General features: G+C 42.1%; 2 protein-coding genes across 5 annotated transcripts in view; one reads left to right on the forward strand and one right to left on the reverse strand.

The window, feature by feature from the left end:
* The window catches only part of CENPU (centromere protein U), a 34582-nt gene that overhangs the window by 8120 nt on the left and 1830 nt on the right, over window positions 1-24632 (forward strand). The window contains exons 5-12 of one of the 4 annotated variants that reach the window (XM_027598393.1): window positions 3045-3105; window positions 3569-3820; window positions 10154-10217; window positions 11392-11500; window positions 21178-21256; window positions 21482-21529; window positions 22666-22727; window positions 24469-24625. In XM_027598393.1, coding sequence (XP_027454194.1) covers window positions 3045-3105; window positions 3569-3820; window positions 10154-10217; window positions 11392-11500; window positions 21178-21256; window positions 21482-21529; window positions 22666-22727; window positions 24469-24625 — 832 coding nt within the window. The remainder of the gene's footprint in view (window positions 1-3044; window positions 3106-3568; window positions 3821-10153; window positions 10218-11391; window positions 11501-21177; window positions 21257-21481; window positions 21530-22665; window positions 22728-24468; window positions 24626-24632) is intronic. The other 3 variants (XM_027598395.1, XM_027598394.1, XM_027598396.1) reach the window with 3 other exon arrangements.
* The window catches only part of PRIMPOL (primase and DNA directed polymerase), a 58617-nt gene continuing 54157 nt past the window's right edge, over window positions 20173-24632 (reverse strand). Inside the window, exon 17 of the mRNA XM_027598386.2 lies at window positions 20173-20519. Coding sequence (XP_027454187.2) covers window positions 20388-20519 — 132 coding nt within the window. The 3' untranslated portion in view covers window positions 20173-20387. The remainder of the gene's footprint in view (window positions 20520-24632) is intronic.

Below are 24632 nucleotides of genomic sequence, written 5' to 3' on the forward strand. Positions count from 1 at the left end.
AGAAAATAACATTACTTACAGTAACTAATTATAGTTACATATTTCCAGTCCTAGAAAACAGTCCTGGGGATGTATTACGGCAGGGTGACTGTAGCTAATACTGTGTTGCTAAGAGGGTAGATCTTTTTTTTTTTTAATTTTTTTATTGTTATGTTAATCACCATACATTACATCATTAGTCTTTGATGTAGTGTTCCATGATTCATTGTTTGTGCATAACACCCATAAGAGGGTAGGTAGATCTTAACAGTTCTTGTCACAAGAAAAATTTTGTAGCTCTGTATGGTGACAGATGTTAACTGGCCTTATTGGGGAGATCATTTTGCAGTGTGTACAAGTAGCAAATGATCATGTTGTACACCTGAAACTAATATATGTCAATTCTACCTCAGTTATAAAAGTCCAATTTAATCTAAAAAGCCCCAAAGTAATTATAATTGACAACAGACTATTCTAGAAAACATGCTTGTGAAGGGGGTTTTAGCTTTGAGGTAAAACAAGGAGGGAGGGAGAAGCTTTTTTTTTTTTTTTTTAATTTCGAGCAGCACATATACTAAAGTTTTTATTTTAATTCAAATCGCCAGGTTCTCATCACAGGTGCACTGCTTAATCCCATCACCTATTTCACCCAACCCCCACCCTCCTCCCCTCTGGGAACCACCGGTTTGTTCTCTGTAGTTAAGAGTTGGTTTGCCTCCCGCTCTTTTTTTTTTTTTCCCCTTTGCTCCTTTGTTTTGTTTCTTAAATATCATATGAGTGAAATCATATGGTATTCGTTTTTCTCTGACTGACTTCACTTAGCGTAATACTCTCTAGCTCCATCCGTGTCACTGCAAATGGCAAGATTTCATATTTTTTTTTGTTGGCTGAATAACATCCTGTTGTATATATATACATACCACTTTATCCATTCATCAGTCGCTGGACACTTGGGCTGTTTCCACAATTTGGCTATTGTAAATAATGCTGCTATAAACATCGGGATGTATATATCCCTTTGAATTAGTGTTTTTGTATTCTTTGGGTAAATACCCAGTAGTGCAATTTGCTGTTTAACTTTTTGAGGAAGCTCCATACTGTTTTCCACAGTGGCTGCACCAGTTTGCGTTCCCACCAACAGTGCATTAGGGTTCCCCTTTCTCCACATCCTCACCAACATCTGTTGTTTCTTGTGTCATTGATTTTAGTCATTCTGACAGGTGTAAGGTGATATCTCATTGTAGTTTTGGTTTGCATTTCCCTGATGGTAAGTGGTGGTGAGCATCTTTTCATGTGTCTCTTAGCCATTTGGATGTCTTCTTTGGAGAAATGTCTGTTCAAGTCTTCTGCCCGTTTTTTAATTGGATTATGTGCCTTTTGGGTGTTGAGTTTTGTAAGTTTCTTTTTTTAAGAAATGAAAGTTTTTAAAGATTTTATTTATTTGAGAGCGAGAGAGAGCAAGTGAGCAGGAGGGTTGGGGGGGCAGAGGGAGAGGGAGGAGAGGCTCCCCGCAGAGCAGGGAGCCCGATGTGGGGCTCAATCCCAGGACCCCGGGATCATGACCTGAGCCGAAGGCAGACCCTTAACCGACTGAGCCACCCAAGTGCCCCTTGCAAGTTCCTTTTATATATTTAGGATACTAACCCTTTATCAGATATGTCATTTGCAAATGTCTTCTCCCACTCAGTAGGTTGCCTTTTAGTTTTGTTGATTGTTTCCTTCGCTGTGCAGAAGCTTTTTGTCTTGATGAAGGCCCTTGCTTTTGTTTCCCTTGCCTCAGGAGAGATACCTAGTAAGAAGTTGCTACGGCCAATGTCAAAGAGGTTACTGCCTGTGTTCTCTAGGATTTTGATGGTTTCAGGTCTCCCATTTAGGTCTTGGATCCATTTATACGGACACGAAGGGGAGTCGGGGCAGCAGGGACGAGAGAGAGCAATTTCCCAGGACTCACGGAGGCATCAGCCTCTAGGCCCAGATCCTCACCAGGGATGTTAGGGTCTTTGTTCCTTGATCTCCTTCCCCTCTCCCCTATTTATGTGCGCAGGTGATGCTGCTCTCGGCTCTCTCCTCTCCACCTGCCCCCCCCCCCCACCGCCCCGTGTTACTCTCATGGTGTTAGCTACCCAGATGCCACTGCGCCCCGAGTCTGTCTGTCTGTCCTGCCCAGCCTTTCTCCGGGGCCCTCCATGTCCTGCAGATTGGCCATATGTCCCTAGACGCCCACAGGCACCTTGGATTCAACAAAGGCAAAACCAAGCTCAGTCCTTTCGTCTCTCACCCAGTGACAGCAAGCTGCTTTGAGAGTCTCTAGATTTATTGCCCTGCTGTCCCGTGGGAGTCACTCCCGGTAGCTTCTCTGCTCTGGCCGTTCCCATTTGTCTTCTCCATGCCCCTGCCACGGTCTGGCCACCTGTCCCTCTCGCCGCGTTCCTGCAGCAGGGGGGGCCTGCTGTCCCTCGTTTCCAGAACCGCTCTCTCCCCTCTGGCCCGCCCACCCCACACCTTCCAGTGCCATCTTTCTGAACTGCCGGTCTTCTCTCCCTGGTATGCTGCCACCTTCAGGGGGCCCCCTGCGTTCTGAATGCATGGCGTACAAGTTGGCGTCAAATGAATGTTGAATTGAGTGGAAAAGTGAACTCTCATCTCTCATCGGAAATTTAGGGTTGGTTTTTTTTTTTTTTTTCCTTTTCAAAGGGAAAAAGAAGGGCTTCCCTTTTATATCCCCTAATGATGGGGCTGGTGTCTGCGGATAAGCTTTTATTTCAAATGATGGGCCATGTATGTACCCGGGAGTGGTAACGTGGGGGAAAGTGCAGTTCTGGGGCATGACCACAAGGTGGTGCAGTATTGGGGCGCCTACTTGCCCGCCAAGAATAAACTGATGTGGCCTGGGCATGGGAAGATGTGGGAGATGACCCATAACTCTGGGAAGGTGGCAAGCCCGCCCAGGACAAGTGGGAAATCTCCTCATGAAAGTGAGCTTGTTTTAATATTGGATGAGTGACTTACACAAGACGTGAAAAAAAAATAGGTGCAAGATACTGACGGTTTGTTCTTCGGTACAGGTCAGACACTTACGAAATTGAAGCAGGTGAAAACATGTCTGTAGAGATGAGTGCAAGAAAGGTACGTAGGAGGGTTCTCTCTTCTATCTTGCAACAGATTTCCTTTCCTATTTCGATTGGATGCAAATAGAGAAAATGTGCCGTAACCACGTTTTACATAGAGAAAAAATGTTACATTTCAGAAGATACTTTTACTGTAAAAAGGGAAATAGGTTTTCATATTTTAGGTGCTTTCATTTATAGAGACCTCAAATCTCTGTGTCCCTAGTCGGTTTTCAGAGCGTTCATGTCATCTGTTTAGATCGGGAGCTACAAAGGCAGAGTGAACTGTGGGGAGTGTTTATTGGGAGCTCGAGTCTGGGTTTCCCCACCTACGTGCTAATCTCGTTGCCATCTTCCTGTTATGTTCAAGCTGGAAGGTGGGAAATGAGAAAGAGGGGCTTAACTAGGGCTATCCACTATTACAGTAAGGATGATAAAGCATTTGTATTTTCTAAACCAGTAATGCTCCTTTCTTGACATAGCCAGGAAGAAAAGTCAAGCCCATTAGCGATGAATCTGAAAGCACCGAAGAAGGTGATATAAGAAGAAAAGTTCAATCTGCAGAGAAAATAAGGATACAAGCACACGAACCTACTTCAGATACACCATGTACATTTTTGGAGCTTCCAGAGAAACTGGCTGAGTCGGTCACTCCTAAAAAAATCAGACCCCTTAGTGCCAAGTCAGTTGTTGAAAAAGAGACCGTGACAGAACCACATCAGTCGGTAAGAGAGGTAAGAGAGTGCCTGCCATCCCCCTGGAGGGGGGAAAAAAAAAAAAGAGTTGAGGAAAATAAAGCATTTCCTCTCTTTCCTTTGTTTCTTTAAAAAGATAAGTTACATATTTTTGTTATAAAAATGTTTGAGAACATTCAGAAGGTCTGGAAAGGAAAATAAAATCACCTACAATCAATCCCATCTCCCGAAAAGAGCCACTCTGCTCCTTGGTCTAGGCTCCTCAGCGCCTTTCCTGCACTTTGCTCACCCCCAGTGGGACCAGCCTGGGCACTTGTGTTCTAGGCTACCATCTTAATGAGCGCACGCCATTTCGTTAATGAGTGTGCTGCAGTGTAGTTAATCTCTAACGAATGGTTGCGATTCAAAAACATTTTTAAGTGCTCTCATGAATTTTTCTCTAGCTAAATCTTGGTATACACCCTCGATCATTTCCTTAGGAAAAAAGTGGCTAAGATTTCTGGGTCATAAGCACTCTGTTTTAAATTCTTGACATTTATTATCTTTTGGTCACGCTCTTAATATATCATTCTATTCATTTGGTTTAATGCTTTGAATAATTCATTCCTCATGTCCAAAAAAAGTTTTAATATGTTCCTGCTGCATCATGTTCCACTTTCCATCTTCCTCACCCAGTAAATACACACCCAGGTGACATTCTAAGTAGGTTCTTACGTGTTCTTCCAGTTTTCTTCTGCCTGTGTAAACAAATACGGATCTCTTTTCTTCTTTTAGTTTCCCCTTTCTACACAAATAGAAGCACATTATACATGTTGTTTTGCCTCTTATTGGTCTGTCTTGGTGAACATCCCATGGGAACTTGAATTTGCAGTTGTTTGAGGTATTGGTGGGAATGTGCTCTCAGGTCAAGGTGACTGACATATGTTCCGATATTATGTCTCCTTACGGTCTTTTTATGGTGGGGGGAATAGTCTACTTGATTACAAAGTGGAGTTTTCGGATGTTTTGTTTTGTTTTTAAAGATCTTATTTATTTTTTGAGAGACAGTAAGAGAGAGAGGGGCGGAGAGAGAGGGAGAAGCAGACTCCCTACTGAGCACCCTGGGAGCGTGACCTGAGCCGAAAGCAGACGCTTAACCGACTGAGCCACCCAGGCGCCTCAGGTGGTTTTGAATATCCCAATTTTGTGGATTCTCTTTAGTTCTCCGGAGTTTTGCATCATGAATTTTGTAGCTTTGTTCTTTGTTTTCTTAATTTTACACTTAAAAGTTACAAAAATAGTTCAGGAAGTTCCCACATGTTTTTTACCCAGCTTCATCTAATTCTTACTTTTTACATTACCAAAGCGCAGTGATTAAAACCAGGACATTAGGGGCACCGGGGTGGCCCAGTCAGTTAAGCGTATTCTGTTTTCTGTTTCTTCCAGTTTTGGTGGCTCTGGCATTCCTCAGCTGATGTCACATCACTTCCATATCTGTCTTCCATCTTCACATCATCATCTCCTTTGTGTGTGTCTCATCCCCCTCTGCCTCTCTCATAAAGGATACATATGATGACACTCATGGGCATGGACATATCTTAAGGGGCACCATTCACTACATACGGGCTTCACTAAATGACCTTCCTTCCTCCCTTCCTCTTTCTCTCCCTCCCTCTCCCTCTTTCTTTACGGTGGGGGTGGGGGAGGGGACGGTGCAGAGGGAGAGAGAGAGAGAAAATCCCAAGCACACTCCACACCCAGCACGGAGCCTGACATGGGGCTCCATCTCACAACCCCGAGATCATGACCTGAGCCCAAATCAAGAGTTGAACACTTAACCAACGGAGTCACCCAGGCGTCCCCCTTCGCTGCAGATTCTACCTGCCAGTTTAGTCCGTGAAACTGAAAACAAAGCAATAAAAGTTTATCCAATTTGCAAATCAGAGAGAAAAAATGTGAGGGGTGCCTGGGTGGCTCAGTCGGTGAAGTGTCTGCCTTTGGCTCAGCCATGATCCCAGGGTCCTGGGATCAAGCCCCACATCGGGCTCCCTGCTCGGCGGGGAGCCTGCTTCTCCCTCTCCCTCTCCCTGCCGCTCCCTTTGCTTGTGTGCTCTCTCTCTTTCAAATAAATAAATAAAATCTTAAAAAAAAAAAAAAAGTTCTGAAAGAAGAGTCAGAATGGGGGTAGAAAAAATTAAAATTTAAGAAATAAAATGACTGGAATTTTCCAGTTTACAGATCCAAGAAGCTCAGTAAACCCTAAAGCAAGATAAAACCATACTTAAGCATATCATAGTTAAAATGCCAAAAAACAAAGAAAAGCAGAAAATCTTGACAGCAGCCAGAGAAAAGGGACAGAGTAAATATACATGGGAACAATGACAAGTCTCAGAGCTGTCTCACAGAAACAGTGGAGACCAGAGAACAATAGAAAAACATACTTAAAGAGCTGAGGAAAAAAGAAATCTAAACCCAGAATTCTACGTCCAATGAATACATCCTTTCAAAAAGGGTGAATAAGCACACTTTCAGAAAGAAAATTTGAGAGAATTTGTTGCCAGCCGACCTGCATTAAAAGGATGCTGCAGGGGCGCCTGGGTGGCTCAGTTGGTTAAGCGACTGCCTTCGGCTCAGGTCATGATCCTGGAGTCCTGGGATCGAGTCCCACATCGGGCTCCCCACTCAGCGAGGAACCTGCTTCTCCCTCTGGCCCTCCCTCCTCTCATGTGCTCTCTCTCTCTCTCTCTCTCTCTCTCTCTCTCAAAATAAATAATAAATAAATCTTTTAAAAAAAAAAGGATGCTGCAGAATGTTCTTTAGGCTGAAGAGAAAAGGTATCAGAAGGAAACTCAAATCTATAGGAAAGAGAAAAGACAACTGGAAAAGAAAAATCAATTAAAAAAAGGAGGGGGGCACCTGGCTGGCTCCGTTGGCAGAGCATGAAACTCTTGACCTCAGGGTCGTGAGTTTGAGCCCACATTGGGCATGGAGCCTACTTAAAGAGAATAAATAAATTTTAAAAAATGAGTGGGTGACAAAAACTACATCATATTTTTTTTCTTCTCATAATTTCCTTAAGAAACAGCTGTTTCAAGCAAAAATGACAACACCTTAAGGTTGGGTTTACAACGTCTGTAGAAGCAAAACCTGTGTCCAAAGCAGCACAGAGGATGATGGATAAAGAAAATAACGTGGTTATGTAATGAGATTTATGCGGTGGGAAGTAGTTAACTCTCAGGAAGTAGGATGTGAGGTGGTAATGTACTGATTCTAAATAGACTTTGCTAACTGAAGGATGCATATTTTTAACCCAGGAGCAACCACTCTTAAAAAATTCAGAGGCATCTAGAAGCCAATCGAGGAAAGAAAATGGAATACTGAAATATATTCAGTTAACCCAAAATTAGCAACAGAGAGGGAAAAAAAAAATGAAAGGCTAGTGGAAAACAGTAAGGAGGATGGTAGACTTGAACCTAATTATACTTAAAATTACATCAAAAGCAAATGGGCTTTTGGAGAGGCAATAGCAGGACGAAGTAGATGAATGGAAAACAAAAGAGCAGTATGGCTGACTTACACCTAATAACCACACCAACAATTACATCAAAAGTAAGTCAACTAAACATTCCAACTGCAATGCAGAGACTGTGGATAACTGGATGCTACTCTGCAAGAGATACACTTTAAAGACAAAAACAAGAGCATCATGGCTGAGTAAGACGTCCTTTGTGTACCCCCCGCAGCAGCAACGGTTGGGCATCCATCCACAGATAAGTCTGTAATGGGAGCTGTGGGATCCAGCACCACATGCCCAGGGACCTAAGTGTCTTGCCAACACTTTTATTTTGGCCCATTGGAACTGATTTCAGACTTCCCCCCAGAACTGTTGGAGAATCAATTTCTGTTTTAAGCCGTCAAGTTGTAATGTATTACAGCAGCCACAGGAAACTGAAGCATGACCCAGTGATTTCTTAGTTATATGCTCTTTGGTTCTAGAATTTCCATTTAGGTTTGTTTTTTGTTTGTTTGTTTGTTTTTTAATATAGTTTCTCTTTCTCTGCTAAGGTACCCTGGTTTTTTGTAGTCATTAAGGCCACCATTTCCTTTTACTTCTTTGGGAAGTAGCTGCTTTAACAAAGTCTTTCTTCGGGGCTAAGTTGGGGTTAGTTTCTCTTGAATATTTTTTTCTGTTTTGACTATGGGTCACATTTTTTATATAACATTTTTAACTTAATACTTTTGGATTGTGTATTGGATATTGTTGACAGGTTGTTGAGACTCTGAATTCTGTTATCTGCTTACAAATGTTGACTTTTTATTCTAATTGGTAGCTTGTTTATTGGCTGATCATCTTTAACTTCTGTAAGCTTGGTTTTATCTTTTGTTAGGGTCAACTTGTGGAAAGCCTGACGTATTTTCCAAGCAGCTCGAACTCACTGAGACTCAACCTCTGTTATAATTGTTGCATGTTTGTTACCACAAACTTTGTGACTTAAAACAGCACACATTTATAGCTCACAATTTCTCGCGGTCAGAAGTCCCTCTTAGCCAAATTCTCTACTCACGGTCCCATAGGGCTGAAATCAAGATGCTAGCCAGGACGGACATCTCATCCGAGGCTCATGCTCCGCATCTAAGATCATTCAGATTGTTGGTAGAATTTGGTTCCTGTTTCCTCTCTGGTTGAAGCTGGGGATCACCATTAGGTCTTAGTCATGCCGCCCTCTCACAGTATGGCAGCTAACATCTTCAAAGCCAGAGAATCTCTCGAGTCAGCTACAGTGGAGTCTTCCGCTAAGGTAACCTGAGAGAGGGAACAAGTAGCCCATCCTATTCACAGGCCCCACCCACACTCAAGGGAGGGAGTTCTGCAGATCACTGGGGATCATCTTTGAATTCTACTTACAACCTCCAGTCTCTGTCTTTCTAGCGAATCTGGTCTGAGATGAGTTTTAGGTTTTCTTAGGGTGGGTGTTGAGTAGGCCTTACTCAAGGGTAGTGCTTCTCAATCCTTTTGAATTGCAGTCCTGCCTAAAAAGTCTTTTTATTTATTTATTTTTTTAAGACTTTTAAAATTTATTTGAGAGAGAGAGAGAGAGCACAAGCAGGAGGCAGAGGGGGCGGGGGAGAGGGAGAAGCAGACTCTCCCGCTGAGTGGGGAGCCCGATGCGGGGCTCTGCCCCAGGACCCTGGGATCACGACCCCGAGGCCAAGGCAGCCCCTTCACCGACTGAGCCACCCAGGCGCCCCGACTTGCTACATTCTTAATCCTGTGCTACCCGCTTTCCAGGAAGCTTGACGTAGTCTCATTCTGCACATGCAGAGGACTCAGGACCTTCAGGGCACCCCCACCTGGACTCCCGGTGCTCTTTTCTGAGCAGCCTGCTCCCGGCGCCTCTGCTGGTGCAGTCTGGTCGCCGCCGCCTCAGCAGAATAGGAGTCCCGCACTGCTGGCGGAGTCGTCCCCCGGTGTGGGTGCGGAGGGGAGCGGGCATTCCTAGGGCGCCCCTTCTGAGCTTCCCTGCCGCGGGTCCCTGGGGTCCTACACCTAAGTAAAGGAGCCTCCTCCCCAACCCCATCTGATGGTGTGGTGTGGCCCCAGAGCTCGTGTAGAACTTTTCCTTCATCCTAGCTTGGAGCAGAGAGCAGCCTGACTCCACAGGTTATTAAGTAATAAAAGTTGAACTTCCTCCAAGGCAACCACTGTTGGTTTTTTGGTTTTTTTTCTTAATTTTTAAAGATTTTATTTATTTGAGAGAGAGTGCAAAGCAAGCGAGAGAGCGAGTGCATGAGCCAGGGAGAGGGGCAGAGGGAGAGGGAGAAGCAGGTTCCCTACTAAGCAGGGAAGCCCCGTGCAGGGCTGGCTCCCAGGACCCCAGGATCACAACCTGAGCCAAAGGAGATGCCTAACTGACTGAGCCACCCAGGCGCCCCCAAGGCAACCACTGTTCAAAGCCAACTAAAAGTTTTATTTACTTTTTGAGACCATTTAATTTTTCTTTTTTTTTTTTTTTTTAAAGATTTATTTATTTGACAGAGAGACAGCGAGAGAGGGAGCACAAGCAGGTGGAGCGGGAGAGGGAGAAGCAGGCTTCCCCGCGGAGCAGGGAGCCCGATGCGGGACTCGATCCCAGGACCCCGGGACCATGACCCGAGCCGAAGGCAGACGCTTAACGACTGAGCCACCCAGGCGCCCCAAGAGACCATTTAATTTTTCAATGTCTCTTTATATTAATTTAGGTAGTATACATAATAATTTAGAACTAAATGAGAGTAACAGCCAGAACTGAGAGTGTTTGAAATACCATGATCAGATAACTTACATAAGAGAAGGAAAACTTTTCCTAAATAAACATCTTTGCTTTTGTTTTTTTGTTTTGTTTTGTTTTGTAGAAAACTCAGAAAAAGATGTTTGGTGGCAAAAGGAAGAAATCAAGAAGTGAAGCCATAGACTCAGGTACAAAATAGTGTTTTATACTTTGTCAAGCATTCAAGAATTTTATTTTAAAAACTTTGTTGTTGTTAAAGCAGTAAATTGTAAGTACATAAAGTTGCTACTTTAAAAAGCTAAAAATTTGTGATTTTGTAGTAACTAATTTTTACAACATATGTCATGAAAATTTTCAAACTACAACAAAGGTGAATCTTAAAGTATATATTTATACTCCCAGATTTTACTCCTATACCTGCTTTATCACCTTAATTTTTCATCACACAGTGTTGAAACACAGTGTTGAACACATCACATAGTTTTACCTTGAATAAGGCTTTTTTTTTTTCTCTCGGCATAACTTTTTTGAGATTCATCCACATTGTTCTGCATTTTTATTGATACAAATAAAAGTATATTGAAAAATGGGAGGAAAATAAAGCATTTTCTCTCTTTCCTTCCTCTTTCATTTCCTTTTAAGGACTATATCTTTATAGATGTATAATATATCTTATATAAAAGCTATATAGATTTTAAGATAATCTTTTAATCTTTTAAAAGCTAAAAGACATCATATACGTTTAGAAAAATTTGGAAAGTATAGAAAGGAAGATAAAATCACCAACTAATCCCGTCACCCAAAAAAGAGCCACCCTGCTTTTTGATATATACTCTTCAATCCTTTTACTGACACTGCTCACCCCAAATGGGATCCTATCCTTATCATTAGGTATTCTACAACCCCCTCTTACTGAGTGCTGGACCTTTCATCCACATTACTGAGACTAAATCAGCACAGTGGGGAATCTCTATGTGGCCTATTAGGTAGATTAAAATTAAGAAACTACAAGTAACAAAGAGCTCTGTGACCAGTAAGTAGTGTTGGGTAGGAGCAGACTACTAAGTAAAGGTAGAGCTGGTAGTTGTGAGTCAGTGGTACTTCAGGCTGTGTTGGCAGAAACGGGAGAACCAAGGAGACGGCAGTTAGTGAGTGTAGAGGCAGTTAGTGAGCGTATAGACGGGGATTTGTGAGATTGGCCTGGCCTGGGGACAAGTGAGTCCTGTCTCCTCCCATGTGCCTCGTCAACCATAGCTATTTTTGGCAATTTGGTGGGGCAGTTTTTGTTGTAGATTTTCAGAACCCTGGGCCTAGAGCCAAAATATAATCAGTATATTAAGTGGACTTCTCTTAATATTCTAGATATTTCTGACTCTGTACATATTTGGTGTCTGAAAGGAAAGAAAGCCAGTGACATCGTGGACTTAGATGTCGTTTTGTCTGCATTTGAGAAAACCATCCTAGAGTATAAGTAAGTCTTCTGATGTGATATATGCACCCAATGAATCTTCCTTGAAGCACCACTTTTGCTCATCCCATGGCTCTTGGTGTATTTTCATCATCTAGTTTACCTATTTTTACATTTCCATTATAATTTTTTCTTTAATCCTGTGAATTATTTAGTAGTATGTTTTGGTATGTCCAAATATGTGACTTTTTAATTTATATTTTTGTATTAACCTTGTGTCTTACATATGTCCTAATCAAATTTGATAGACTCGTGATATTTTTTGTAATTTCTTTATGGCCTAGCGCATCATCTGTAGGGAATCTAATTATTGGATCTCTGTAGCATCAGTATTATTTTTCTTGATTCTTTTATCAGTTTATGCTGTATATATTTAGAGACTATTCTGTTAGGACATCATGTTTAAAATTGCCCTGTCGGGGCGCCTGGGTGGCTCAGTCGTTAAGTGTCTGCCTTCGGCTCAGGTCATGGTCTCAGGGTCCTGGGATCCAGCCCCGCGTCGGGCTCCCTGCTCCGCGGGAAGCCTGCTTCTCCCTCTCCCACTCCCCCTGCTTGTGTTCCCTCTCTTGCTGTGTCTCTCTCTGTCAAATAAAATCTTTAAAAAAAATAAAAAGAAAAAGAAAATTGCTCTGTCTTATAGACTGCACATTTTATCCTTCTGTAGTATCCTCTCCATTCCTAAAAACGCTTCTTTTGGTCTTAAAATCTGTTTCATCTGGTGCTAGTATTGTGTCACTAGATTTCTTTTGCTAGCATTTGCTAGAACTTACATTCTTTTCACTTCCTTTTATTTCCAGCCTTTGGCCTTAAAAATTTTTTTATAAGTAATGGTAAAGTTTAGGGGCGCCTGGGTGGCTCAGTTGGTTGAGTGTCTGCCTTCGGCTCAGGTCATGATCCCCAGGGCCTGGGATCAAGCCCTGCATTGGGCTCCCTGCTCAGCGGGGCGTCTGCTTCTCCCTCTGCCCCTCCCTCTGCCCCTCGTGCTCTCACTGTCTCTCTTTCTCTCTCTCAAATAAATAAATGAAATCTTAAAAGAATTAGTAAAATTTAAATCCAATATGTCCATCTTTGTTGACTTCAGTCCATTTACATTTATTATAATTACCAGTGTATTTGGAAGAACGTGTTGATATATTATTTTTACTTCTTTAGATCTTTTTTTGTTCTACTTTGATGCTTTTAATTATAACTTTGTTAAAAAATAGAATTTGTAAGTCTCCATTAGTAAGCTCTCTTAACTCTTGGTCCCCTCTCCCTTTCCCCCTATCCCAGAGATTTTTAATTCTGGGGTAAAATAAATTTTTTCTCTCTTTTTTAGACAGCAACAACACTTATTAATGTATTTATCTGATCACCTTTATTTCATACATTTCTTACAGCAACCTCGGGTAATGTACCTTTTCTTCCTTGTTTCATCCCAACACTGTTGAGTGTGACTCTTTGTGTTGTAAAATTTCAAAATCCTTTGGATTATTTTGGTCATGACATTGAATTTGAATAACAGTTTAGGTGGATATAGTATTCTAGGTTCTAAATCATTTCCTTAAATACTTAGGAATCACTGTTCCTTTGTCTTCTTTTGCATCTAGTGTTGATCTGGAAAATTTGGTGTCTGTCGAAGTCTTATTTATATGTGATCTGCTCTTTCTCTCTAGGCTTTTAGAATATTTTGTCTGTGATATCCTTTAATTTCACTATATTGGGTCTGACTTTTCCAGTCTAAGGCGGTTCTTTTTTAATTCCAAAATTAAAACTATTTTTGTTCTAATGTTATATCCTTGTCCTCTGCTTTGTTTTTCTAGATTTCCTCAGTCTAGAAACTAGAAGTTTGCTAACTTATTTCTCTGATACATCCGTTATGCCATTTACCCCATCTCCTGCGTTCTGTATGGAGCCATATGACCTTTTGTCTAACATTTCTGTTCGGTTCCTTTTACGTCATGTTTTCTGTTGCTACTGTCCTCTTTAGAATATTTATTAGGCTACTTCCAAAATACTGGGTCATCTTTATGAAATACCTGCTTCTCTTAGAATTTCTGATCTAATAGTTTGTTTTCTCTTTGATATAGTTGTGTTCCTCCAGTGTGTTGTTACTCCAACCTATGAGCTCGTTTACCCCAGTCTGTCAGCTTCTTTGTCCGACAGCGTATACCGGGGAAAACCAAGCCTTGATTCCCATCCATTCGCAGGAGTACAAGGGATGGGGGTGGATAAGGCCTAAGATGGGAAGCCTCAGTCACTTACCCCACAAAATAACCTGTCAGGTCAGGACTTAACCTTAACCCTCCAGAGATAAGTAGCGTTAAGAGCCGCTACACTCCTTAGTAAGATTATCGTTCTCCAGCCCTGGGGGTTTGGCAGGGGAAGGCGGAGGAGACAGCTCGCAAAGGTAGTCTCCGTGTTTCTCTCCAGACCCTCAAGCACAGACCAGGTTTTACTCTTAAAGTCTCAGGGACAGAGGTCTAAGTGGCTGCAGCTGGGAGGGAGGCACAGCGGGGAGAATCAGCCTGGGGAAGAAGCAGAGGCCAGCCTTGACCTGTCCTTTCCCGCCCTGGGCCACAGCCCCTGGCCCTTCTCACCTGTCATGCTAACTCATCGTTATCTTTGTGGGAATTGTCTGTTCTTCTGTACTGTATGTTTTTGTTTGTTTGGTTGGGTTTTTTGTTTTTGTTTTTTTTTTTTTTGGTACTGTATGTTCTAAAGCCAGTTTGCTGTTAAAATTGGTACAGAAGGTCTCTTCCTATAGACCATCTCCTGTTCATAAATCTCTTCAACAGGAAGAAAAGACTTAGATTTCTGATGTTTACGAAAAATGGCAGTATCTTGCCTTTTAGCATAGTGTTCTTGATAATAAGAAATGATTTAGAAGAGGTATGGTATTTTTGTTAGCCTTTTTTTTTTTTTTTTTTTAAATAGGCTCCATGCCCAGTGTGGGACTTGAACTCACGACCCTGAGATCAAGAGTTGCATGCACTAGTGACTGAGCCAGCCAGGCACTCCATAGACTTTTAAAATTATACCCTTGTGTTTTTGTCATACCCCATGGTTCTGGAAGAATCTCTGGTCTTGTGTTATTTTCTTAAAGTATTCTCAACCACATGAAAAGTTTTGTTCTTTCAAAATCAAATTAACTATTTGAGGGTGTGCTATTATTACTACCCTATATCTGGAACTCACCACCTGAATAATTTGTTAAACTTAACAGATTGTAAGCAGTTTACCAATGTATATATAAGTAGGGAAGTATGCCGTGAAATGGAAACATTACAAACATAGGCTATTTTATAACTGATTCAATTAGTTATTTGTAGGGAAGTGACCAAATTTTTAAGATACTAGAATTTGAAAAAGTTGTGTCTGGCTATTGTATGTAGACCACCACTGTTTTGGTTGGTACAGTCTACCAGTTTATCATCAGTGTAAGCCATATGCAGAAAGACCTAATCGGTTTTCCTAATTTTTTATGTGTTTTTAACATCTTAAAATCATGATTTCATTTTTATATTAGAAATACCTTTATTAGATAGAGCTGGTATATTTTTAATTGTGAATTTTTATTTTTTATCTTTAAAATTTATTTAAAATTTTATTTTTGATTTTTATTTATCTTATTTTTATTTTTAAATGTGCATTTGTATACTATAAAATTTACCATTTAACCATTTTTAAGTATACATTTCAGTAGCGTTAAGTACTTGGTTTGCTTTCTCAGGATTGTTTTGGCTATTTGGTGTCCTTTGATATTCCATATGAAGTTTAGGATTTTTTTTTTTCTATTTCTGCAAAAAATGCTATTGGGAGTTTGGTAGTTATTGCATTGTATCTATAGACTGCTTTAGGTAGTATGGACATTTTAATAGTATTAAGGCTTCCAGTCCATGAACATGGGATGTTTTTCCTTTTATTTGTATCTCCAGTTTCTTTCAACAATGTTTTTACAGTTTTCAATGTATATTTTACCTCCTTGGTTAAGTTTATTCCTAAGTATTTTATTTTATTTATTTTTTTGATGCTATTGTAAATGGGATTGTTTTCTTAATTACTTTTTTGGATTGTTCATTGTTAGTATACAGAAATGCAACTGTTCTCTGTGTGTTTTTTGTATCCTGCAGTCTTGCCGAATTTGTTTATTCTCACAGTTTTGTGTGTGTGTGTGGAATCTTCAGGATTTTCTACATATAAAATCATGTCCTCTGTGACAGAGATAACTTCTTCCTTTCCAATTTGGATACCATTTAGTTCTTTTTCTTACCTAATTGCTTTGGCTAGTATTCCCAGTACTGTGTTGAATAGAAATGGCAAGTGAGGCATCCCCACTTTGTTCCTGATCTGACAGCAATAGCTTTTAACTTTTCACCGTTGATTATGATGTTACCTGTAGGCTTTTCATGTATGGCCTTTATATTGATGTAATTTCCTTCTATTCATAATTTGTTGAGAGTTTTTATCATGAAAGGGTGTTGGATTTTGTCAAATGCTTTTTCTGTATCAGTTGAGATGATCATGTGGCTTTTGTCCTTCATTCTGTTATTGTGTGTTACACTGATTGTAGTTTGTATGCTGAACTATCCTTGCATTCCAGAAATCCACTTTCCTGTGCTATATAATCATTTAAATGTGTTGTTGAATTTCCTTTTTGAGTATTTTGTTGGGGAGTTTTGCATCAATAAGGATATTGGTCTGTCGTTTTCTTTTCTTGTAGTATCTTTGTCTGATTTTGATCAGGGTAATACCAGCCTCATAAAATAAGTTTGGAAATGTTTCCCCACCACCCTACTCCCCCACTCTTAAATTTTTTGGAAGAGTTTGAGAGGGATTGTTTATTCTTCTTGAAATATTTGGTAGAATTCTCCAGTGAAACCACCCAGTTTGGGGGTCTTAAATGGGAGGTTTTTGATTAGTGATTCAGTCTACTTTTATGAACTGTAGGTTTGAACATATTTTTTATTTCTTCCTGATTCAATCTTGGCAGGGTTTATGTTCTTAGAATTTCTGCATTTCGTGAAGGTTACCCAATTTGTGGGCTTGTAATTGTGCACAGCAGTCTCTTAAGAGCCTTTTTACCTCTGTGGCATCAGTTGTAATGCCTGTTCTTTCATTTTTTGAGTCTTCTCTCTTTTTTTCTTAGTCTGTTTAAGGATTGGTCAGTTTTGTTATCTTTTCAAAGAACTCTTAGGTTCATTAATTTTTTCCTGTTTTTCATTTCATTTATTTCTGCTCTAATCTTTACTGTTCCTTCATTATGCTATCGTTGAGTTTGATCTTTTTCTAGTTCCTTGAGATGTGAAGTTAGGTTGTTGATTTGAAGTATTTTTTTTTTAATGTAGGTATTTACTGCTATCAAATTCTCTCTTAGTACTGCTTTTGCTGCATCCCATAAGTGTTGGTACATTTTGTTTTTGTTTGTTCCAGGATATTTTCTAATTTCCCTTGTTATTTCTTGTTTGAACGATTGGTAGTTCAAGAGTATGTTGTTTAATTTCCACATATTTGTGAGTTTTCTGGGTTTCCTTTTGCTGTTGATTTCTAGTTTTGTTCCACTGTGGTCTGAAAAGATACTCAGTATGATTTCAGTCATGTTAAGTTGGTTAGGACTTACTTTGTCACCTAACATGGGATCTATCTTGGAGAATGTTCCGTGTGCATGTCAGAAGAATGTGGATTCTGTTATTGGGTGGAATGTTCTGTGTAGGTTTATTAGATCCAGTTGGTTTATAGTTTTGTTCAAATCCTGTTTCCTTACTGAGCTTTTGTCTGGTTGATGTATTACTGAAAATGAGGTAATTGAAATCACCTACTATTACTGTGTTACTGCCCGTTTTCCCCTTCAATCCTGTTAATTCAGAATTGTTGAATTGCTCCAGTATTGGGTGCACATGTAACTTTTATTTCTTCCTGGTGAATTGACCCTTTTATCATTACATAATAGCCTTCTTTTGTGACTATTTTTGACTTAATCTGTTTTGTCTGATATAAGTATGGTCACCATTGCTCTCTTTTGGTTACCATTTGCTGGAGTATCTTTTTCACATTCAGCCTGTGTATTTCCTTATACCTAACTAAAATGAGTCTCTTGTAGACAGCATGTAGTTGGATCTTTTTAAATCCAATCAGCCACTCTGATATCTTTTGATTGGGGAATTCCTAATAGTGACAGACTTACTACTGAAGTCTATTGTTTTCTCTAGGTCTTACAGTTATTTTGTCCTTCTTATCTCTTGTCACCTTCCTCTGTGTTTCGTTGATTTTTTTTTTTTTTTTTTGTGGTGGCATGTCTTGATTCTGTATTCTTTGGTGCTTCTATAGATTTTATGTGTGCTTACGATGGGGATGACATAAATCATCTTATAGCAGTCTGCTTTAAAATGGTAACTTGACCTCAATCACCTACAAAGGCTCCACTCCTTTATGTCTTCCTCCCCCACTGTATGGGGATAACACTTTGTTATTGATGTCACAGATTTCACCTTTGTATATTTTTACCACTGACACAGTTTCATAGTTATTTTTTATGCTTTTATCTTTTAAATTCTGTATCAGTATGAAAAGTGATTTATGCATCACTATCACAGTATTATGGGGTTCTGTATTCATCTGTATATTTGCCTTTACCAGAGACCTTTATATTTTCATATGTCTTTGTGTTATTGTCTAGTGTCCTTTTGTTTCAACTTGAAGGACTCCCTTTAGTAATTCTTATAAGGCAGGTCTGGTGATGATGAACCCAGCCTTTGTTTATCTGGGAAAGTCTCTATTTCTCCTTGATTTTGGAAGGATAATTCTGCCAGGTATAGTATTCTTGGATGGCACTTTTTTTCTTTCAGTGCTTTGTATCGATCATCCCACCCTTCTGTCCTGTAATGTCTTTGCTGAGAATGATGATGACTGACAATGTTATGGGAGTTCCCTTGTATATGACAAGTCGCTTTTCTCTTGCTACCTTCTACTTGTGCCTTTGAATTTTGACTTTGAATATAATGTGTGTCAGTGTTGGGCCTCTCTGGGTTCCTCTTAGCTGAGAGCTTTGTGAATTTGGATGTCCATTTCCATCCTCAGATCTGGGAAGTTTGGGGCCACTATTTCTTCAAATAAGTTCTCTGCTCCTTCTCTCCCTCCTCTCTGGGGAATACCTGTAACACACATAATGGTGTATTGAATGGTTCCCATAAGTCCCATACACTGTTCTCCACTTCATTCTTTTACTTTTCCAATTTGATAATTTCAAATAACTCATTCTTGAGTTTGCCGTTTCTTTTCTCTGCTTGATCAAATCTGTTGTGAACCCATCTAGTGAATTTTTCAATTGTCATTGTACTATTCAGCTCCAGATTTTGATTCTTTTTATAAGTTCTCTTTGTTGATATTCTCATTTTGTTCATGCATCATTTTCCTGATGTAGTTTTAGTTATTCATCTGTGTTTTCTTATAACACATTGAGCTTCATTAAGATGATTATTTTTGAGTTCTTTGTTAGCCAATTCACACGTCTCCATTTCTTTATTTAGGGTCTATTTCTGGGGATTTTTTCCCCCACTTGATTATGTTTTCTTGTTTCTTCTAGTGCCTTGTTCTTTTTTGCTGTGTTTTGTACATTTAAAAAGCAGCCACCCCTCTCCATCTTTACACTGGATTTGTACAGGGGAAGACCTTTGCCAATCAGCCTGGGTGGTCCCTCAATCCGTTGCTGGAGATGTATCTTCTTTGGGCTTGTGCATGTGATTCCCCAAATAGAGAGGTTTGCTTCTTTCTTTTTTAGGGATTTGTAATCTCTAAAGACTAGAGCTCCCTCTGGTGTCTCTCTGTGGTACTGCGGGTTCTCTCATGCTGCAACAAGCTGCTGAACTCAAAGGCATCCAAACTATTTCATTTTTCGTCTCTCTGACCAAAGGCATCCAAACTATTTCAGTTCCCACCATTGCTGTACTTCGGGTGACACGGAAACCATTCCAAACGTTGGATTACCTTCTAGTCCTCTCTTTCCCTCCCAAGGGAGAAGGTGCGAGCTGGGCTATTTGTCCCGATCCGCTGTGCGTAGCATTGCTGCTTCTGTTACTACAGCAGTCGCTGAACTCTCTTCTCCATGGCAACCAGGCATCCCACATATGCCACTTCCGTTAGCATTCCAGATCAGGCGCTGTGGAAAGGAGTTCCTCGGGCAGCCCCCTGAAAAGCCAGAGCCTTGGACACACGTTCCACTCTTTCTTTCCCAAGGGAGAAACCATACACGGAGCTCCTCGATTGAACCAAGCTGTGCTGGCTTGGGAGATGGGCTGTCCAGGTTGATATGAAACCGCTTTTCTTATCAGTAGGACTGTTCCTGACTTTGAACTTGCCTACAACTTCTTAATTGGTTTCTGGGATTCGGACAAGGCCTTTTGGGATGTAATATAGTGGTTAAGTTGGTTTCCCTGTGCAGGGAATCTGGCCTGCGGCTTCCTATTCCACTCTCTTGCTGATGTCACTAGAAATACCTTTTAACACTTTTTTGATGAGACCTTTTACAAAGATCTATTCGAAAGTACAGGCCTTCTCTTGTGTTATGCTTAGCTCAGTCCCCTTCTCCTGAGTGACTTTTCTTGCTCATGGATTTCCCCCCAAGAAAGAAACCGTTTTCTAATTACCTGTCACTTTTACAATATTTATTACTTTCGATTAAAAGGTATCCTAGGGCGCCGAGGCCGAGTAGGGGGTTAGCTGCTGTCCTGGAAGATGGCAGCTGCCGCTGCACACCGGGGGTCTGCCAGGCGGCCCCAATTGTGCCAGACTGGGAGTGTTGGGCCCTCTTCTGATGATGGGGACCGGAACCAGTTTGTTAGGGTCAGCTTTGCAAGATTTTGAAGAACTGGACTTTTGGCTGCTTCAGTCCAGCTTGCTTTTCCCTACTTGTTGGTTAGTCCAGATGTGTTACACAAGTATTCCTCCAGCTGTTGGCAGGCAGGAGGGGCTGAAGTCTGCTGCTTGGATCCGGTGGCAGGAAAGGATGGGGACTGGCTGTACACCTTTCTACATCACTTGCCTTCACCTGTGGACAGAGCCAGTGGCAGGGAGTGAAGCTAACCACATACCTGAAGGTTTAGGGGAAAATATTTCCCGTTCCTTCTCTTTTGTTGAGGCTGTTTCCAGAATTTTTTTTTTTAAGATTTTTTTTTATTTATTTATTAGAGAGCGAGAAACAGCATGAGCGGGGATAGGGTCAGAGGGAGAAGCAGGCTCCCTGCTGAGCAGGGAGCCCGATGTGGGACTCGATCCCAGGACTCCGGGATCATGACCTGAGCCGAAGGCAGCCGCTCAACCAACTGAGCCACGCAGGCGCCCTCCAGTATTTTATTTTTTTTAAGATTTATTTATTTGAGAGAGAGCGAGCGAGCGTGAGCCCAGGTAGGGGACAGAGGGAGAGAAAGAAGTAGTCTCCCCACTGAGCAGGGAGCCTGATGACAGGACTCGATCCCAGGACCCCAGGAGATCAGGACCGAGCAGAAGGCAGCCGCTTAACCAACTGAGCCACCCAGACGCCCCTCCAGTATATTTTTTAAGCCTGAAAAATGTCTCTAGCCCTGCCATCTTAGATATTCAAAATGGTGTATGCCAAATCATGGTTTGTTGATGTGCTAAGCAAATGAAACATACCTTTCAAAATCCTTTATGTGATACCTAGTTTGATCTTTTCTTTCTTGCTATAGACAAAAAGTAGAATCTAAAATTTGTAAGGAAGCCATCAAAAAATTTCATTCTAATATGAAAGAAGAACTCATCAAAATGGTAAGTTCCTTGACATAAATTTGTTGGGTCTAAATGTGTTTTGCTCATCCTGAGGCAGTGTACGGTTATCTTAGAAAAGATTGCCTTTGCTGGCAACGTGGTAGAGAGCTCATTAGAACTGTTCATGTTTCACAGGTTGTTTTTAAACTAAATGCAATATATTGAGTTAATAAACATTTTAATTTTGGAAAATGCCCACAAATATTTATTTTTTCTTTTGTGCAGCTTAAAGAAGTCCAGATGTCAAAAACTCTGAAAAGGAAGAACACAAAGGTAAATGACGTGCGTTATTAGAAGCATACAGTCCCACAGAACCCTGACCCGTGCAGAGCTAAGTAACACCCTGACTCTGGGTTTCAGGACCTTCGCTTTGTCGAAGTTGTTTTTTCTTAGGCTTTTATTTGGTAGGTCTTGTGGTTGTGTACTATTAATGCATGCTAAGGGATCGGGATCCCAACCAGCCTAAAAAGGCTATCAAGCCCCAAATAACCACTTCCATGCTATTAAGTAACTAATAACTGTATAAGTAATATATACTTATTGTTTTTGTGGCTGTCAAAGAGTAAAACCTTTTAGAATAAAGAACTGTCCCAAGTCTCAAGGGGCAGCCCAGGAAGAATACTGCATTAAGGGCAAGGCGACCTCATTTCTTGTCCTGGTTCTGCTACTTTGACGTTGTCCCACCTTCTTGGAAACTCTGTACCACTGGGATGTGTGAGGAGAAACGAGCCAGTGAATGCCGGGCCTTACTTCCCCATCAGTGTATGGGTGGACCAGATGACCTCTGAGCTCCACACTTGCAGGAATCCAGGAATGGAAGAGCAGTTCCCCCTCCACATTTATAATAGAAATGGAGTTGAAAGGTATATATTTTCGTTTCAGTGATTACAGGCCGCCTTTGCTGGTTTTTTTCCTTCAGTTTTATTGTCCTACTGGTCAAGCCTTCATTGCTTACAGGGTAACGGTCTGAATGTCCAGCCGTGGAATAGTCTGGTAGTGCCTAAAAGTGATGGCTGAGATAATTTGTTACGTGGAAATACTCTTTTAAAATACGGATTGGATCAGGGCACTCTCCTTCAGTATTTTCGTAGTGTACCTACATAAAATCCCAACTCCTTGCTTGATGGCTCACAGGGTTGTAAAGATCTGGCCCCTGCTTTCTCTTCAGAGTTGTCCTGGAGTAAATGCCCCTGCTGTTCCCATTCTTCAGCGTCCCCTTAGCAGCACGCCTCACGAGCTGTACTTACGTCAGGTCTGTGTGCGGCGTCGGTCTTCCCTTCAGACCGCAGTTCCCTGAGGGGAACAATGGAGTCTCTTTCCCACTTCCCATTTCTAGCACCTGGTACAGGGTAGCTAGCAGTGCTCGGACATTTAAGGCGTTATTTTAACAAATTATTGTGTTACTTTAGATTATTTCAGATATTGAAAAGAAAAGGCAACGTTTGCTTGAACTCCAGGATGAACTGCTTTGGTAAGATGATGTCAGACCCCTCTGGGAACCTACCTGGAAGGCTTTAATTAGAGCACATCGCGTGGGGCTGCTACCCTCTGCTGGATGATACTGCAATCCCAGGCTTTCTCTGTGCCGGGAAGCTCAGTGAAGGTGGTCGTCCTGCCCAGTTGGAGCTTTTGGCAAAGGAGAAGTCAGCACCATCAGATCTCTCAACTCCGGCCTATGAGGCAGCCCAGTCAGAGCCTCCGTGCACCGACTCGGGGACTAGATGCCCGGGTTTGAACCCAGGGCCGGCCATTTATCGGCCGTGCACCCTCGGGCAGGCTCCTTACCCCCCCAGGGCCTCGGTCCCTCATTTGTAAATGAGCACAAGACCCACCCTTCCCAGGGTGCTGGGAGGATTAAACGCGTGAACAGACACAAAGCGCTGCGCGGTAGCTGGCGTTCAGTCAGGGCTGTGTGCTCCCGGTTCTTGTGGGCGGGATCATTGGCGTGGCGCTCGGGTGACCGCGCTCCCGTGTGCGGGGCCGGGAGAGCGGCCGCGGCTGCCCCCGCGGTGGGGTTCGGGAGCCGGTGCGAGCTGAGCGGTAGGGAAGCAGTCGGGTTCACTCTGTGCTCCAGGGTGTTGCAAAACGGCGGGACTAGTGGAATTAACAGAAAAGACCGCCTGTAAGTAGTGGCGAGTTTTAAAGAGGCGGCCAGAGAGGTTGGGAAGAGGGCGAGCGTGGGCGTCCGGCGTGTTGGCTCCCCGTGTGGGCTGTGGCGCGGCACTGGCCCAGGGCAGAGCTCCCCCGGGCTCCGGCCTAAGGGAAACGGCGTTCGAGCGCGCTTCCCGGGCGTGCTGTGCACCGGCCTGCTCGCTTTACATATGCGCGCGGTGTCCTGCTTCATCAGAATCCGACATTTTAAAGACCAGCCTCTTGGTTCCTTTTCTAGATACAGTTCTAGGCGTTGTAAAGTACATCTTGAAAGGGCCCAGAAAGAAAACTGCGGTGTGCCGTTATTCTGACTTGACGTGTGTAAGACCTCAGGCCTGGGGCAGAGATACTTACCCACAGTCCCACGCCGGAAGTGGGGGCCAGAATCTCAGGTCTGCAGACTGATGGCTGATCCTGCGCCCCTGACCACAACCCTTGTCAGCTTTTCCACAATTGCTGCATTTGTCCCCCAGATGCAACTGTTGAAAGGCCTTTTCTAAAACGGCATTAGAGGACAGTTACCTTTTACCTTTAAGAGAATAAAGAATTGGCAGCCTCTCCCCTTCCTGGTCCATAAAATTCCACGTGTCCCTTTCTGTCTTATAGGTGAGAACCTAAGCCCCTGAGAGAGAAAGTAGCCTACCCGTGCGGTTTCCATCCGGGCACTCTGATCAAGTTTTCCACTGGTTTTATTGGACCTTGGAAAATGGGCAGAGGGAAGGCCTTTGGTCCACGTTTCGTTGTTGCCCGGCTGGGAGAAGTTAACCGCAGTTCCCTCAAAATGCCTGGATGGCTTGTGGGCTGTTCAAGGCATCGTCTTCTGTGGGTTTCATTTCTGATTCCTCATGTATTGTGTATCAGAGTTTTGTCTATATTTTAAATTGGAATTTAGAACCTGTCACACATCCACAGTTTCAGAACTGAAGGTTCTTTAAAGACCTAGCCCCTCTGCCCTGCGTGGTCCTGCCTCAGTGGACCTGTGCACTCAGCCTCCTGCCCCCTAGGCTGTTACACTTGACTGTAGGCATTCATTTGGGGGAAACTTGTTGTTGTTGTTGCAGGTTAGAACCGCAGCTGAAACAACTACAGATAAAACATGACGAACTTAAGGAGAGAAAATCTTCCCTGAGGAATGCAGTGTGTTTCTTATCGAACCTAAAAAAGCTTCATCAAGATTATTCAGATATTCGAGAGAAAGAACCTCATGTAAAGGAAACGGTAACTT

The sequence above is a fragment of the Zalophus californianus genome, chromosome 2 (assembly GCF_009762305.2).
Source record: "Zalophus californianus isolate mZalCal1 chromosome 2, mZalCal1.pri.v2, whole genome shotgun sequence".
NCBI lineage: Eukaryota > Metazoa > Chordata > Mammalia > Carnivora > Otariidae > Zalophus > Zalophus californianus.